At 41.3% G+C, this 16,299-nt stretch overlaps 2 protein-coding genes across 20 annotated transcripts in view; both read right to left on the reverse strand.

Moving 5' to 3' along the window:
* LOC122778031 (protocadherin alpha-C2-like) overlaps window positions 1–16,299 on the reverse strand; it is a 158,645-nt gene that overhangs the window by 73,342 nt on the left and 69,004 nt on the right. The window contains exon 1 of one of the 19 annotated variants that reach the window (XM_044039560.1): window positions 9,908–12,393. The exons of 16 other annotated variants lie outside the window; for them this stretch is intronic. In XM_044039560.1, the coding sequence (XP_043895495.1) occupies window positions 9,908–12,298 (2,391 nt within the window). In that variant the 5' untranslated portion in view covers window positions 12,299–12,393. Of the gene's footprint in view, window positions 1–371; window positions 2,934–6,674; window positions 9,202–9,907; window positions 12,394–16,299 lie in introns of those variants that run through there. 2 more of the 19 variants (XM_044039553.1, XM_044039559.1) reach the window with 2 other exon arrangements.
* Window positions 3,268–6,300, reverse strand: LOC122778055 (protocadherin alpha-5-like). Its single transcript, XM_044039623.1, has one exon. The coding sequence runs from the start codon at window positions 5,936–5,938 to the stop codon at window positions 3,527–3,529; it is 2,412 nt and encodes an 803-aa protein (XP_043895558.1). The 5' UTR covers window positions 5,939–6,300; the 3' UTR covers window positions 3,268–3,526.

The raw sequence follows: 16,299 nt of genomic DNA on the forward strand, positions 1-16,299 counted from the left end.
TGGAGGCACATTTTGGAAAGTAAGCAGTTGACACCTGACAGTTGCACAAGTATTGTGAAACGATGCATTAAAACACTGGCTGCTTTTTAACTTGTGGACATTTTCAGTAACGTGTCAAGTACTCTTCAGCACCACGGATAGCAACACACAGAATGTCGACGTAACTTCTGAAATGATTTTACTTTGAAAACCACATATAAGAGGACAATGAAGCAGAGATGGAAACATTTTTTTCTGTGGTGCTCATGTTGGGTCTTGTTTTTTAAATATATATTTCACTCTTGAAACACCCGTATTATACCAATAAAACAACCTTATGTCGTATACTTCTTAGAGAAATGTAGAACTGAGTATTGTTATAGTTCTCTTACCTTCTCTGCATTAGGTAAAGTCTGAGTCCTGGTAAACGTGTCTCCTCCGTTAATACTGATCAGCTCCGCATCTACAGGTGGATACGGTGCGGGGAAAACCACTACGTCACTCTTGAGCGTGTCTGAGCTGAAACATACGTCGTACTGCTGTGTAGCTTTAGAGTAAGACCAGCTCCCGTCAGGATGGGTGGTGATCATGGGGGCGCTGTACCTGCTGAAACTGCTGTCTGTCCTGTGACATTTGACAGCTATTAAACTGATGAGGCTGAGCAGAAAGATGGCTGACACCGACACAATGGCGATCAGCAGATACAGGTTTAGTGAAGTGAAGCTCTCGTCCTTTATGGGCACATGTCTGAACTGAGTCTGGATGTCGGCTGAGTTTTCCACCACCATCACCTCTATAGACACAGTAGCTGACAGGGAGGGTTCTCCGTGATCAGAAATCAGCACCACCAAGGGGTGAGTTTTCAGGTCATTGTCACTCATTCTCCTCTTAGTCTTGATTTCCCCGGTGCTGGTTCCGATCCGGAAGAGGTTGTTTCCTTTGGGCTCAGAGAGGTGATACGAAAGCAGCGCGTTGTATCCAGAGTCTGCGTCCACAGCCCTGATCTTTGCCACAATGTGTCCCGCTTCAACATTATATGGGATGCTCTCACTGTTAACGGAGCCGTGCTCAGAATAGGGCGCAAGAGCCACGGGACTGTTGTCATTTTCATCCAGGATAAACACGTTCATTGTCACGTTGCTGCTGAGCGGAGGAACACCAGAGTCTGTGGCCTGAACTTTAAACTGAAACGTTTTTGACTCCTCGTAGTTAAAAGACTGTAGACTGATTATATCTCCGGTCTCTGAGTTGATGTTCATCATTGTCGAGAGAGGCAGTGAATCACTGTTGTCATGTAAAAATGAAAACCTCACCTGACCATTTTGTTCGGCGTCAGCATCAAATGCTGATACAGTTTTTATAACTGCTCCTACTGGACTGTTTTCTTTTAGATAGATATTGATCATATTTTCTTTGAATACTGGTTTGTTATCGTTTACATCTGACACATGTACAGTAATAACACTTGTGCTGGAGAGAGGTGGACTCCCCTCGTCAGTAGCAGTGATGCTGATGTTGTATTGAGATGCGGTTTCCCTGTCAAGAGGACCGTCCACCACCAACGAATAGTAATTCTTATAATTTGAGTCCAATTTGAAAGGGACGTTATTAGAAATTTTACAGTTCACAATACCGTTTTTACCTCCGTCTTTATCAAATACTGACACAAGTGCAACAGCTGTGCCTATGGACGCATCCTCTTTCACTATGTTTAACATTGATGTAACTGATATTTCAGGTGCATTGTCATTGATGTCTAAAACTTCAATCAATAATTTAGCATGGGAATTGAGAGGAGAAGAAGCTCTGTCACTGGCTTGAACTCGAATCTCAAATGCATTATTTTCTTCAAAGTCAATGGTCTTCTTGTTTGTTACAGTCCCAGTTTTTTCATCTATAGAAAACACATCGGTTTGTTTTCCTCGGCCTGCTTTACTGATTAAATAACGCACCTCTCCATTTGAGCCTGTGTCTAAATCTGTAGCATTCAATGTTATAATCGATGTACCTATTTTTACATTTTCAAACACATTGGCTTTGTATAGAGTTTGACTAAATACTGGTGCGTTGTCATTAATATCCAATACATTTATTATAATGGTCATCGTTCCTGACTTAGGAGGAGTTCCCCCATCAATTGCTGTCAATGTGAGTCTAATTACGGACTGCTTTTCTCGATCCAAAACTTTCTGAAGCACTAATTCAGGAGAAATAATCTCTCCTTTGTGCATATCTAGAGAGAAGTGTTCATTTTGACTTAGCTTGTAGGTATTAACAGTGTTTTTCCCGACGTCTGCATCTTCTGCAGGCTGTAGGGGGAATTTTGACCCCGTAGCTGTGTTCTCACCAATGTCGATTGCATGTGACGTGCTGTGAAATGATGGTGAATTATCATTCACATCTAAGATAGTCATTTCAATCCGGTACAGTTTTAACGGGTTATTAATAACTGCTTCAACACTGAGTGAACATTTTGTGTCGTCGCTGCAGAGTTCCTCTCGATCTATTCTCTCATTGACGTAAAGGACACCAGTCTTTAGATTTACCTCGAAATATTTTCTTTTTGATCCAGAGACGATCTGAAACATGCGCGACTCCAAATCCTGGACGTTGATGTTGAGATCTTTAGCGATATTTCCGACAACAGTCCCCAGATTTACCTCTTCTGACACGGAGTAAGAGATCTGCCCACTCACCGCTCCCCAGTAACAATCCAGCAGCGCGAACAAGAGATAAATCCACATAGAGCTCGTCCTGCTCGGTAAATGCATAATTCCACTCATCTAGAATGTGCATCAAAACACATATAAATGATGTAGTTGATCAACTGCACTGTCAATGCCAAGGAAGAGATATTTCAAGCACAGATTTCCACGACCAAACAAGACAAACGTTCTTTGTCGTCCGACCCCTCTTTGTGACAAAGCAGGCAGATACAAAATTCACCGGATCTGGGAGGAGCACTAAGACACCAACGAGTATGACTAAATGTGATGGTCTACAGTGTCCCCATGTGGACATTTGACAGAAGTACATGCCCAACAAATAAAATAAAACTCGAACTTAGAATGTATCATAACTTCACGTTTGACCAAAACGCTAAAATCATCGTCCATATGAATACACGTTTAAACAAAATACATTTAACTCATTAATACAAATGTATTACGATCACTAAAACACCTATTTCATGACTGAACTCTTTACTCTCACGGTATAGTTAAAGTAAGCTAAATAAATTAACATTTTTATTCATAAAATGCATAACATGTTCAAAAAAAAAAAACGTTATCCCAATGATGTGCACATATTACAAAACGGTATATTCAACCAATGTGGCCGTTTTTCTTTAATTTTCCACTTAAATGTATCGTTTTATTCAGCACCACGGATAGCAACACACACAATGTTGACGAAAGTCAAAACAGTACCTTGTTCCGTCATTCTGGCCTGTGGGGTTTCTAATTCTAATTTCCACCTTAAATCTTCTTTGATATACACCAATACAAACTCATGTCATCCTAGAAAATTGTTTAAACGGATGCCATTATAGTTCTCTTACCTTCTCTGTATTAGGTAAAGTCTGAGTCCTGGTAAACGTGTCTCCTCCGTTAATACTGATCAGCTCCGCATCTACAGGTGGATACGGTGCGGGGAAAACCACTACGTCACTCTTGAGCGTGTCTGAGCTGAAACAGACGTCATACTGCTGAGTAGCTTTCGAGTAAGACCAACTCCCGTCAGGGTGGGTGGTGATCATGGGGGCGCTGTACCTGCTGAAACTGCTGTCTGTCCTGTGGCATTTGACAGCTATTAAACTGATGAGGCTGAGCAGAAAGATGGCTGACACCGACACAATGGCGATCAGCAGATACAGGTTTAGTGAAGTGAAGCTCTCGTCCTTTATGGGCACATGTCTGAACTGAGTCTGGATGTCAGCTGAGTTTTCAACCACCATCACCTCTATAGACACAGTAGCTGACAGGGAGGGTTCTCCGTGATCAGAAACCAGCACCACCAAGGGGTGAGTTTTCAGGTCATTGTCACTCATTCTCCTCTTAGTCTTGATTTCCCCGGTGCTGGTTCCGATCCGGAAAAGGTTGTTTCCTTTGGGTTCAGAGAGTTGATACGAAAGCAGCGCGTTGTATCCAGAGTCTGCGTCTACAGCCCTGATCTTTGCCACAATGTGTCCCGCTTCAACATTATAGGGGATGCTCTCACTGTTAACGGAGCCGTGCTCAGAATACGGCGGAAGAGCCACGGGACTGTTGTCATTTTCATCCAGGATAAACACGTTCACTGTCACGTTGCTGCTGAGCGGAGGAACACCGGAGTCTGTGGCCTGAACTTTGAACTGAAACGTTTTTAACTCTTCATAGTTAAAAGACTGTAGACTGATAATATCTCCAGTCTCTGAGTTGATGTTCACCATTGTAGATAATGGCAGTGTGTCTCTGTTACTTTGTAAATATGAATAAGTCACCTGGCCGTTTTGATCGACGTCATCATCAAATGCGGAAACGGTCTTAATGCTTGCTCCTACTGGACTGTTTTCTTTCACATAAACATTAATCACCGGTTCAGAGAAATAAGGTGCATTATCATTGACATCAGAAACACGAACAGTCACTATGTTTGTGCTTGAGAGAGGTGGATTTCCTTCATCAGTTGCTACAATAGTAACATTGTAGTTGGCCTCAGTTTCTCTATCAATCGGACCATTAACTACTAAAGAAAAATAATTTTTATAATTGGTATCAAGTTTAAAAGGGGAATCATTTAAAATGACTGCTGTCACTGCACCATTTTTTCCACCATCTTTATCCATTACAGAGACAAGTGCTATAGCAGTACCTACTTTAGCATCCTCCTTCACTGTGGCTAGTAGTGATGTCACAGAGATCTCTGGAGCATTGTCGTTCACGTCCAGCACTTCTACCAGCACTTTACAATGAGCAGACATGGGAGGTTGCCCTTTGTCACTGGCTTGTGCATGAATCTCAAACGCAGGGTTTTCTTCATAGTCGATTTTGCCTTTGACTAAAATTGCGCCTGTGTGTCTGTCCATTTCAAACAAGTCAAGAACATGATCCTGACCTTTTTTCCTCAAGGAGTATTCTACTTCACCATTCAAACCCTCATCTGCATCCGTCGCGTTCAGAATGATCACTTTAGACCCTGGTGGAAAGTTTTCAGGGATTTGAACTTTATATAGAGATTTACTGAATATTGGAATGTTGTCATTAATGTCTAAAACATTTATAATAATTTGTGACGTCCCTGACTTTGGTGGGTTTCCTCCGTCTATTGCCGTGAGTGTTAGTTGTATAACTGCATCATGCTCGCGGTCTAAAGCTCTCTGCAGGACTAACTCAGCAGACACGCTATCCCCTCCTTTATGAATGTCCAGAGAAAAATATTCATTATGACCGAGTCTGTACGTATTAACGCCATTCTTGCCAACATCCAAATCTGATGCTTCTATCAATCCGAATTTGAGTCCTGGTAAAGTACTCTCAGCAATGTTTAGCGACTGAGAGTTTTCAGAGAAACGAGGTGCATTATCATTAATATCGACAACATGTATTTCTACACGGTACAGCTTCAGTGGTTCGTTGATTACGGCTTCTACATTTACAGTGCATTTTGGAGCCTTCGCACAGAGCTCCTCTCGGTCTATTCTCTCGTTTACGTAAAGGAAACCCGTTTTTAGATTTACATCGAAATATTTTCTCTTTGATCCATTAACAATTTGAAACATACGAGACTCCAACTCTTGGATGTGGAGATTCAGGTCCTTGGCGAGATTTCCAACTGAGGTGCCCGGGTTTACTTCCTCCGGTAAGGAATAAGAGAGCTGCGCCGTGACCGCTTCCCAGGAACAATTCAGTAGCCCGATCACAATGTAAATCCGACAAATGGTCGTTCTTCTTCTTGAGAAATTCATAATTATATCCATGACGAAATATCCATAAATGTCAGTGTAGTCACTCCCGTAAAACACTCATGTTAAGAATCAGCTGAATATGGTGGCTCGTTCTTTTCTCTCTCGCCCTGCATCTCTTTGTAACAAAGCACACATAATCATCATGGTAATCGTCAGTTGCTGGGTGGAGTCATGTGTTCACTGAAATAACTTACAGATATCATGGTCTACAGTGTCCCCACGTGGTGATATATTTTATTTGCGCCCTCTCTCTGACATGAACATATTTGACAAACCAAGCGTTTTCATCTTGATATTCGCAATTCTGCTCAACTGTATCAATGGGAATGAATAGAATTTGACATAGCATTGTCTCATATTCTCAGCTTTTTATGTTGTATGTATCAAAAAACAACTTGTCAAAATATACAAAGATGCTCAGAGAGACTTTTTGTTTGTTTGTTTTAATTATTGACACATATGTTTCCGCTGCTTGATCCAGATCTCGTAACACACTGTTTGCTTATTTCAGCACCATGGACAACGCCATGATGCGATCTGTGTAGAGTAAGAGGCTTCTGAACTTCGAGTAAAATTACTACTCAATTTGTACGTTTAGATTCAGATTCAAAACATTACATGTGTCTATTATGACAACGTGGGAAGTTTTCATGAAGTATTTTCACTTGAGTGAAAAATCCATGAGCAGCTATCCACAGAAAATGTGCACACACAGACCGAGACATTATTTGATAATTGGTATTCTTACCGTTTCTTTGTTGGGTAAAGTCTGCGTCCTAGTAAACGTGTCTCCTCCGTTAATACTGATCAGCTCCGCATCTACAGGTGGATACGGTGCGGGGAAAACCATCACGTCACTCTTGAGCGTGTCTGAGCTGAAACAGACGTCATACTGCTGTGTAGCTTTAGAGTAAGACCAGCTCCCGTCAGGGTGGGTGGTGATCATGGGGGCGCTGTACCTGCTGAAACTGCTGTCTGTCCTGTGGCATTTGACAGCTATTAAACTGATGAGGCTGAGCAGAAAGATGGCTGACACCGACACAATGGCGATCAGCAGATACAGGTTTAGTGAAGTGAAGCTCTCGTCCTTTATGGGCACATGTCTGAACTGAGTCTGGATGTCAGCTGAGCTTTCAACCACCATCACCTCTATAGACACAGTAGCTGACAGGGAGGGTTCTCCGTGATCAGAAACCAGCACCACCAAGGGGTGAGTTTTCAGGTCACTGTCACTCATTCTCCTCTTAGTCTTGATTTCCCCGGTGCTGGTTCCGATCCGGAAGAGGTTGTTTCCTTTGGGCTCAGATAGATGATAAGAAAGCAGCGCGTTGTATCCAGAGTCTGCGTCTACAGCCCTGATTTTGGCCACAATGTGTCCCGCTTCAACATTATAGGGGATGCTCTCACTGTTAACGGAGCCGTGCTCAGAATAGGGCGCGAGAACCATGGGACTGTTGTCATTTTCATCCAGGATAAAAACGTTCACTGTCACGTTGCTGCTGAGCGGAGGAACACCGGAGTCTGTGGCCTGAACTTTGAACTGAAACGTGTTTAACTCCTCGAAGTTAAAAGACTGTAGACTGATTATATCTCCAGTCTCTGAGTTGATATTCACCATTGTAGATAATGGCAGTGTGTCTCTGTTTCTTTGTAAAAATGAATAAGACACCTGAGCATTTTGATTGATATCAACATCAGCTGCTGTCACCGTCTTAATAATTGCTCCTACTGGACTGTTTTCTTTCACATAAACATTAATCACCGGTTCAGAGAAATAAGGTGCATTATCGTTTACATCAGAAACCTGAACATTCACTATGTTGGTGCTCGAGAGAGGTGGATTTCCTTCATCAGTTGCTACGATAGTAACATTGTAGTTAGCCACAGCCTCTCTGTCAATCAGACCGTTAACTACTAAAGAGTAATAATTTTTATAATTTTTATCCAGTTTAAAAGGGACATCGTTTGAGATTACAATTTTTACTGCCCCGTTTTTCCCACCATCTTTATCCAATACAGAGACAAGTGCTATTGCAGTACCTACTTCAGCGTCCTCCTTCACCGTGTTTAATAGTGACGTCGTACGGATTTCGGGAGTATTGTCGTTCAGGTCCAGCACTTCTACCAGCACTTTGCAATCAATAGTCATAGGAGGCTGTCCTTTGTCACTGGCTTGTGCATGAATCTCAAACGCAGGATTTTCTTCATAGTCAATTTTACCTTTCACTAAAATTGCACCCGTTTTGGAATCAATTTGAAATAAGTCCAAAACCTGTCCCTGTCCTTTGCTTCGAAGGGAATATTCTATTTCAGCATTTAGACCTTCATCTGCGTCTGTCGCATTTAAGAGTATCACATTTGTACCTATTGGTAAATTTTCATAAATGCGTGCTTTGTATAATGGGCTGCTGAAAACTGGACCATTGTCGTTATTATCTAAAACATTTATAATAATTTGGGAAGTACCGGACTTGGCTGGATTTCCGCCGTCAAGTGCTGTCACTTTAAGTTTTATAGTGGGTTGTGTTTCTCGGTCTAAAGCTTTCTGAAGTACAAGCTTAGCAGAAACACTGTCCCCACCCTTATGACTCTCTAAAGAGAAATAATCATTTGGACTCAGCTTGTATGTGTTTATGCTGTTTTTACCGACGTCGTGATCTGACGCACCGATGAATCCAAATTTCACTCCTGGCATTGTACTTTCAGCAATGTTAAGCGACTGCACATTTTCTGAGAAATAAGGTGCATTATCATTAATGTCGACAACGTTTATCTCCAAACGATACAGTTTCAGTGGATTATTGATCACAGCCTCGACATTGACGGTGCATGTGGTAGCCTTCGCACAGAGCTCCTCACGGTCGAGTCTTTCATTTACATAAAGAACTCCTGTTTTAAGATTAACATCGAAGTATTTTCTCTTCGACTCACTAACAATTTGAAACATACGTGTCTCCAAATCTTGAACATTAAAATTCAAATCTTTAGCCAGATTTCCCACAGACGTCCCCGGGTTTACCTCCTCTAACACCGAGTAAGAGAGCTGCCCAGACACCGCTTCCCAGCAACAGTCCAGCAGAAAAACAACTACGTAAATGCATAAAGGGCTGTATATCCTCAACGTCGACATGTTTTTATCCAACGTGAAGAACGCATGCGGATCACCAGTCTTCAAAGTCCCATCCGATAGTAATTCAATGTCAAAGAGAAATTCCAGGTCGAGATTATTCCTTTGTGTATGAGAAATGAACAACAAAATGATGTCTACACAATCCGCTCTTGTATTGCGACTCTGTAACAAAGCCCTGAGAATCACCATCATCATATGAATATGGGAGGAGTCTTGATCAACAACGAGCATACACAACATGTGATGGTCTACAATGTCCCCTTGTGGCCATTTCAAATAACTGCATTCACCTCAAAAACACACTCACAAGCTACATTGGTTTGAATTGTTTAGTCCACACATGCAGCTAAACATAATTTGATGAACACACTACAAATTGCCAAAATCGCTCGTTACCTTATTCACAGATTTATGTGAAGTAAGGGATACACCATGTCTCACTTTGTAATTCCATAAACAAGGATGTGGTTGGCTTTCGCCAAGTATTCTAAAACATGTTAAACAAAATGCACTATGGACTGTGATCATACAGTAACTTTGAGAAAACAGCGGTGAATGTCCCGGATGAAACTCGAAAATTAAGCTGTACATGCGTCACAAAAGTAACAAAAAAAACGTTTTGCACCGTCTATATCACACACACACACACACACACACACACTATTTTCAGAACCATGGACAGCGACGTATACTGGTTGCTCAGAAGAAAGATTAATACGAGTTGTTAACTTTACTATGGCACTACTCTTGCTCATAAACTGAGAATCATCACGAAAACTCCTTTGTAAATGTAACTCGAACGTTATTACACATTAATTTCACATATCGTAGCGTTTTATATGTTTACTCACCGTTTCTTTACTGGGTAAAGTCTGAGTCCTGGTAAACGTGTCCCCTCCGTTAATACTGATCAGCTCCGCATCTACAGGTGGATAAGGTGCGGGGAAAACCACTACGTCACTCTTGAGCGTGTCTGAGCTGAAACAGACGTCATACTGCTGTGTAGCTTTAGAGTAAGACCAGCTCCCGTCAGGGTGGGTGGTGATCATGGGGGCGCTGTACCTGCTGAAACTGCTGTCTGTCCTGTGGCATTTGACAGCTATTAAACTGATGAGGCTGAGCAGAAAGATGGCTGACACCGACACAATGGCGATCAGCAGATACAGGTTTAGTGAAGTGAAGCTCTCGTCCTTTATGGGCACATGTCTGAACTGAGTCTGGATGTCAGCTGAGTTTTCAACCACCATCACCTCTATAGACACAGTAGCTGACAGGGAGGGTTCTCCGTGATCAGAAACCAGCACCACCAAGGGGTGAGATTTCAGGTCATTGTCACTCATTCTCCTCTTAGTCTTGATTTCCCCGGTGCTGGTTCCGATCCGGAAGAGGTTGTTTCCTTTGGGCTCAGAGAGGTGATACGAAAGCAGCGCGTTGTATCCAGAGTCTGCGTCTACAGCCCTGATCTTTGCCACAATGTGTCCCGCTTCAACATTATAGGGGATGCTCTCACTGTTAATGGAGCCGTGCTCAGAATAGGGCGCAAGAACCACGGGACTGTTGTCATTTTCATCCAGGATAAAAACGTTCACTGTCACGTTGCTGCTGAGCGGAGGAACACCAGAGTCTGTGGCCTGAACTTTGAACTGAAACGTTTTTAACTCCTCGAAGTTAAAAGACTGTAGAGTGATTATATCTCCAGTCTCTGAGTTAATATTCACCATTGTAGAAAACGGTAACACATCACTGTTAGCACTGTTAGTTTGTAACAGTGAATATGTCACCTGGCTGTTCTGGTTAATGTCAGCGTCAGTTGCAATCACTGTTTTAATAATTGCTCCCACTGGACTGTTCTCATTCACATAAACATTGATAAAGGGATTCGCGAACCACGGTGCGTTGTCGTTTACATCAGAAACGCGTAAATAAACTACACTCGTGCTAGTCAATGGTGGGGCTCCTTTGTCCGTGGCGACTATTGTAACGTTGTAATTGGAAACAGTCTCCCTGTCCAGCGGTCCATCAACTAACAAAGAATAATAGTTTTTATAGTTCGTTTCGAGCTTGAATGGTACCTCATTTTTAATACGGACATTTACCTCACCGTTTTTCCCACCATCTTTATCTACTACTGACACAAGTGCAACCACGGTACCGACATTAGAGTCCTCTTTCACTGTGTTCAGTAGTGACGTCACAGTGATGTCAGGAGCATTGTCGTTCAGGTCTATCACTTCCACCAGCACTTTACAATGAGCAGACATCGGAGGCTGTCCTTTATCACTGGCTTCTACACGTATTTCAAACGCCTTTCTTTCTTCGAAGTCTATGTTGCCTTTTACCTTAATGACACCCGTGTTGCTTTCAATTTCAAATATATCAAGCACACGATCTTGATCCTTGCTTCTTAGTGAAAACACAATCTCACCGTTCAGGCCCTCATCTGCATCTGTGGCATTCACTGCGATCACTGTTGTGCCCAAGGGCGTGTTTTCGGGAATTTTTGTCTTATACAAGCTTTCGCTAAATATCGGAATGTTATCATTGTTGTCTAAAACATTAATAATGAGCTGCGAGGTTCCTGACTTAGGAGGATTTCCCCCATCGACAGCCGTCAGTGTCATGGTGATGACAGGCTGCTTCTCTCGGTCTAAACCTTTCTGCAGCACTAACTCGGCAGACACACGATCTCCTGCTTTGTGCACTGCCAACGAGAAATGTTCATTTCGACTTAATTTGTACGTACTGACTCCGTTTCTCCCCACATCTGCATCAGTTGCTTCAGATAATGCAAATTTCACTCCTGGCAAAGTACTCTCTGCTATATACAAATTTTGCTGTTTGCTCGTAAACAGTGGCGCATTGTCGTTTACATCTAAAATGTCGACATCAATACGATATAGCTTCAAAGGGTTATTTATCACAGCTTCTACACTTACTGAGCATCTGAGTTCCTCTGCGCAAAGCTCCTCTCGGTCTATTCTCTCACTGACATACAGAACACCAGTCTTAAGATTTACCTCAAAGAAATTTCTTTTTGAGCCAGTAACGATTTGAAAAAGACGGGATTCCAAGTCTTGTAAATTTAGGTTCAGGTCCTTAGCGATATTTCCAACTGGACTCCCCGGGTTTACCTCCTCTGAGACGGAATAAGAGAGCTGCCCAGACACCGAAATCCAGAAACAATCCAGTATCAAAAACGTTAGATATATCCCAATATAGCTCCGTCTACATAGTGAAGACATTGTTTTGTCCAATATGAATATAGCACAGTTATTGGTGAAAGTATGGAACCTTGAGCTTTTTAGGTTATAAAGTCTGTTTCTCTTCCACCTTCTTTCATCTCTTTGTCACGAAGACTGAGGAAACGTCCCTGAAAACGGGAGGGACTTATAATTGTATCATAGAGTAACGCTGTCGCTGATGGAGCAACACTGACGCCACGTGGTGAATGAACTCACATGCAGAGAGACCAGGGCATGTATCATCACACGTTGCACACATCCGTAGGCATAAGCTTTGAGTCAACACTACACGCTTTTGAGAACAGTTCTAATGAAACAAAACAAATAAATCTGGACTTCAGCACCGTGGATAGCGCATTAGACTGTGCATGACTTACTGACTCACTCACTCACTCACTCACTCTTTTGCACTCTGCACCTCACCGTCCAGTTATTTACCCCACTCATTTACTTTTCCACATTTTAACAAAATAATTATACACTTTAAGAATATCACATGTTTCTCTGCAATGAAGTGTCAGCAGTTCTTTAATTGACATGACTACATTACATAATTCCGCACATTACTAAAAGGTAATGTGCGGAATTATGTAATGTAGTCATGTCATTATCAACTGTACTTGTATGAATGCTATGCAGTAAACTGTATAAAAACGCAATTGTAGAAATAAATAATACATCTATTTTCACCCTATACCCACACAACGTTCTGTCTTTGACCATCATTCAACCTTGCTGTTTATTTATAATTTTAATTGGGAAAAAAATGGTGCTGTATGCATGAACACCACAGGGACATCTGGGTATTGTGGTGCATTTTTGTGATTTTCTACATTCCCACAGACTGTAGTATTGAGCTTATGAACATTACATTCCCTCAGTTATAATCCCAGGATTAAGCCCTGGGTTCAGGAACTCCTGTCCTATTTCCATTCTGCATATATATATATGTATATATATATATATATATATATATATATATATATATATATATATATATATATATATATATATATATATATATATATATATATATATATATATATATATATATTATATATATATATATATATATATATATATATTGATTTGATGTGAAAATATTAATAATCATCACACCCTGAGCTGTCATCTGTTAAACCCAAAATGCAATAACAATAATAGCGCAAAGAGGATGTCCTGCTTAGTTTCTGTAATGTACGAAAAGATAAAATACTATGGACTGCATGGAAGGACAGTGGATGGCATGCAAATGTAGTTTATTTACATAGAAGCAAAGAAAAACACATTGCCTGGTCCATCAGACCCAGACAGCACATGATGAAATTCAGTGATTCATTTGTAGGTCACGGTCTATGATGGAGGGACCTTACATGACTTTATCATGGATTATCTTTCTAATAAAATCACATAAGGACCACAGAGCTACAGTTTACTCAGCAGTGTATTGAGAGTTCATCCTCACAAATGCATCAGCTCTGCATTGTGACCTGCTGACACTGTGACCTTTTCATCTAGGCTAAATAATTTAAGTCTTATAACACCTGTGTCTTCATCCCTTACACCATTTTATGAAAGAAAAAACAGTGTTTACGTGACAACCCATTATTAAATATTATACTGTATAGCCCACATACAGTAGAGGAATGATATCAGAGACTGTAGTATATCCAACCAAATACGGAAAACAACTGACCATAGAGAAAAAGAAAATTGTCAGATACAGCTCCTCTAGAAAGCACTTGCAGAGAAGTCAATCAGTCTATTAATAGCACTGTATGCACTAACACAGATGGTAGCTTATCATTAGCAAGTGTGGATACAGATTCACACATGTACTCTCTTGATTGATAAATCCATAATTGTTTATGCATGCACTTCAGTATTTAACACTGTATGCATTGATAAAAGTCACTTTTCCTGAGGATAAAATAATTGTTTTTGTTGAATAATTAATAGTGAATAAGTGGGTGGTTAAGACAAAATACACAGTATTTTCTCCCTGTACACAGGGAGCTGTGAATAATACATTCTAAGGCTAAATACACAAAGTACTGTATGTGCCAGTTAACGTGCCTCTGTGTCTGTGGTTTACCTATCACGTGATGAAGATGAAGGAGAAATGGTACAGTGCACCAACAGCAGTGAGTGTGAGTGGTATAGGTGGGGGAGGTGGGTGGGTCACAGGCGGAAGCAGTCCAAAGCAGTTTTTGAGGTGTGTTTGCTGCATTATTAAAGGGCTTTCACTGTCACCAAATATCCTGTATACTAATGATTTCACACAAGTCCTTTGCGTAGACACTGTGTGTGTGTTTGTGAGTTTGTGTGTGTTGGAAGGATGTGGAGTATACTTCTCATTAGTGTGTGAGTAGATGGGGGAAGGGTGCAATCTGAACATGCTCCAAGGCGAGATCCTCCCCCCTTTCCTCTCTCCTTCTGCACAGCTCTCTTGTCTCCATAGCAACACACACACACACACACACACACAAACCATATGATGACTTTATTTAACAAAAAACAAAAAAAGGACGATAGTAGATACACTTTTGAGCTGCAGTTCTGTTTCATTCTGTTCTTTATCTTTCAGAGCCAATCTCTCACACCCATACATATGCCCGGCTGTCCGGGGCTGCAGCTCAGCTGCTCATGCATTGATAATGTAGCACTGCTGCACCATATTCATGATGTCACGTCCACTTTAACAGCAGCTCCTGCTTCTCTTACCACCCCCACAGCCACGCAGAACGTGTGACCTTTGCGTTTGCCCAACCCACTGTTCCCTCTCTGGGCCAAGGCTCTGGAGACCACCCCCACTTTTGCAGTCTGCACACCACATCTTGCGTCATGTGACGAGGTACTGGCGTCACTGTGCTGTTTTTGTGTAGAGCTCATCAAGACACAAGAGGGCAACCTACTCCTTATGTTTCCCTTTTTATGCTTTACACGATTCCCTTTTAGTCTAATGTTATTGTTTATTATGACAGATTAAAGTTTATATTTGTGTGCTGAGCAGCTGCTAAACCTTATTCACCTGTTTACATTGTCTGGTAATTCACTGGCAAACAGCTGTGATATGGCTCAAAAAACATTTGGCTTTAGCAACAGTGTGACTGGAACCACACCCAAATGCAGTGACTTAGATTTTCTGAATTTGTAGAGAGATTTATGGAGACAATGACACAAATGTATTCACAGAACACTGAGATGAGACATTGCAGAATAGGACAAGACAAAGGAGGAAGGACCTGGGGAAATCAGACAGACGGAGAACTCTAAAATAGAGATGAATGTCCTTGCTTCTTCCTGAGATGAATTTCAAAACAAGAATATATCTACTCTTTGACACAGAGATGACAACAGTCACATACAAAAACCCTCAAGAGTTGCACAAATATATGATCTATCGCCTTCATGAGCACACAGTATATGAGTAGACAGAGAGAAATAGATAATTATGTGCGGGGACTTTAATCCAACTGGCACTTAATTATTTATTTCCAAATCTGTGCTCACCTCCACTCATTTTTGGAAGAAGTAGGACAGGGGCAGGTCCATGGAAACATGTGCCGGAACTAGATGAAAAGCAGGCCACAGCAATATGGAGAATGCCCAAACACACACACATGCTCCTGAGACAGAGGCATACTTGTACAGTGCTCACTCATTTTGAAAGTAATGGCTCAATGCCCAATTATTAGTTACTCGCCTGCAAAACAACAGGCTACTATTCAGTTGTTATGAAATGTTACTGGGAGACACGACAGTACATCGTCAGTGTAAATAAGTACATTTTTACATTACTGCTGATGTATACTGTGAAGCCATTGTATCCTTGAATTATAAGGACGTTAATACAATTTCAGATGTAATATATATGTCAAGATGAACAGTATATTATCATTAATCTAGCAACAAATCATATACAGTAATAAAAGGTAAACATCCGCACAGCATTAACTGCAATGACTCTGCACAAAAGAATGATCAGGATCTGTGTGATT

The sequence above is a fragment of the Solea senegalensis genome, linkage group LG12 (genome assembly GCF_019176455.1).
Source record: "Solea senegalensis isolate Sse05_10M linkage group LG12, IFAPA_SoseM_1, whole genome shotgun sequence".
NCBI classification, from domain to species: Eukaryota; Metazoa; Chordata; class Actinopteri; order Pleuronectiformes; family Soleidae; genus Solea; species Solea senegalensis.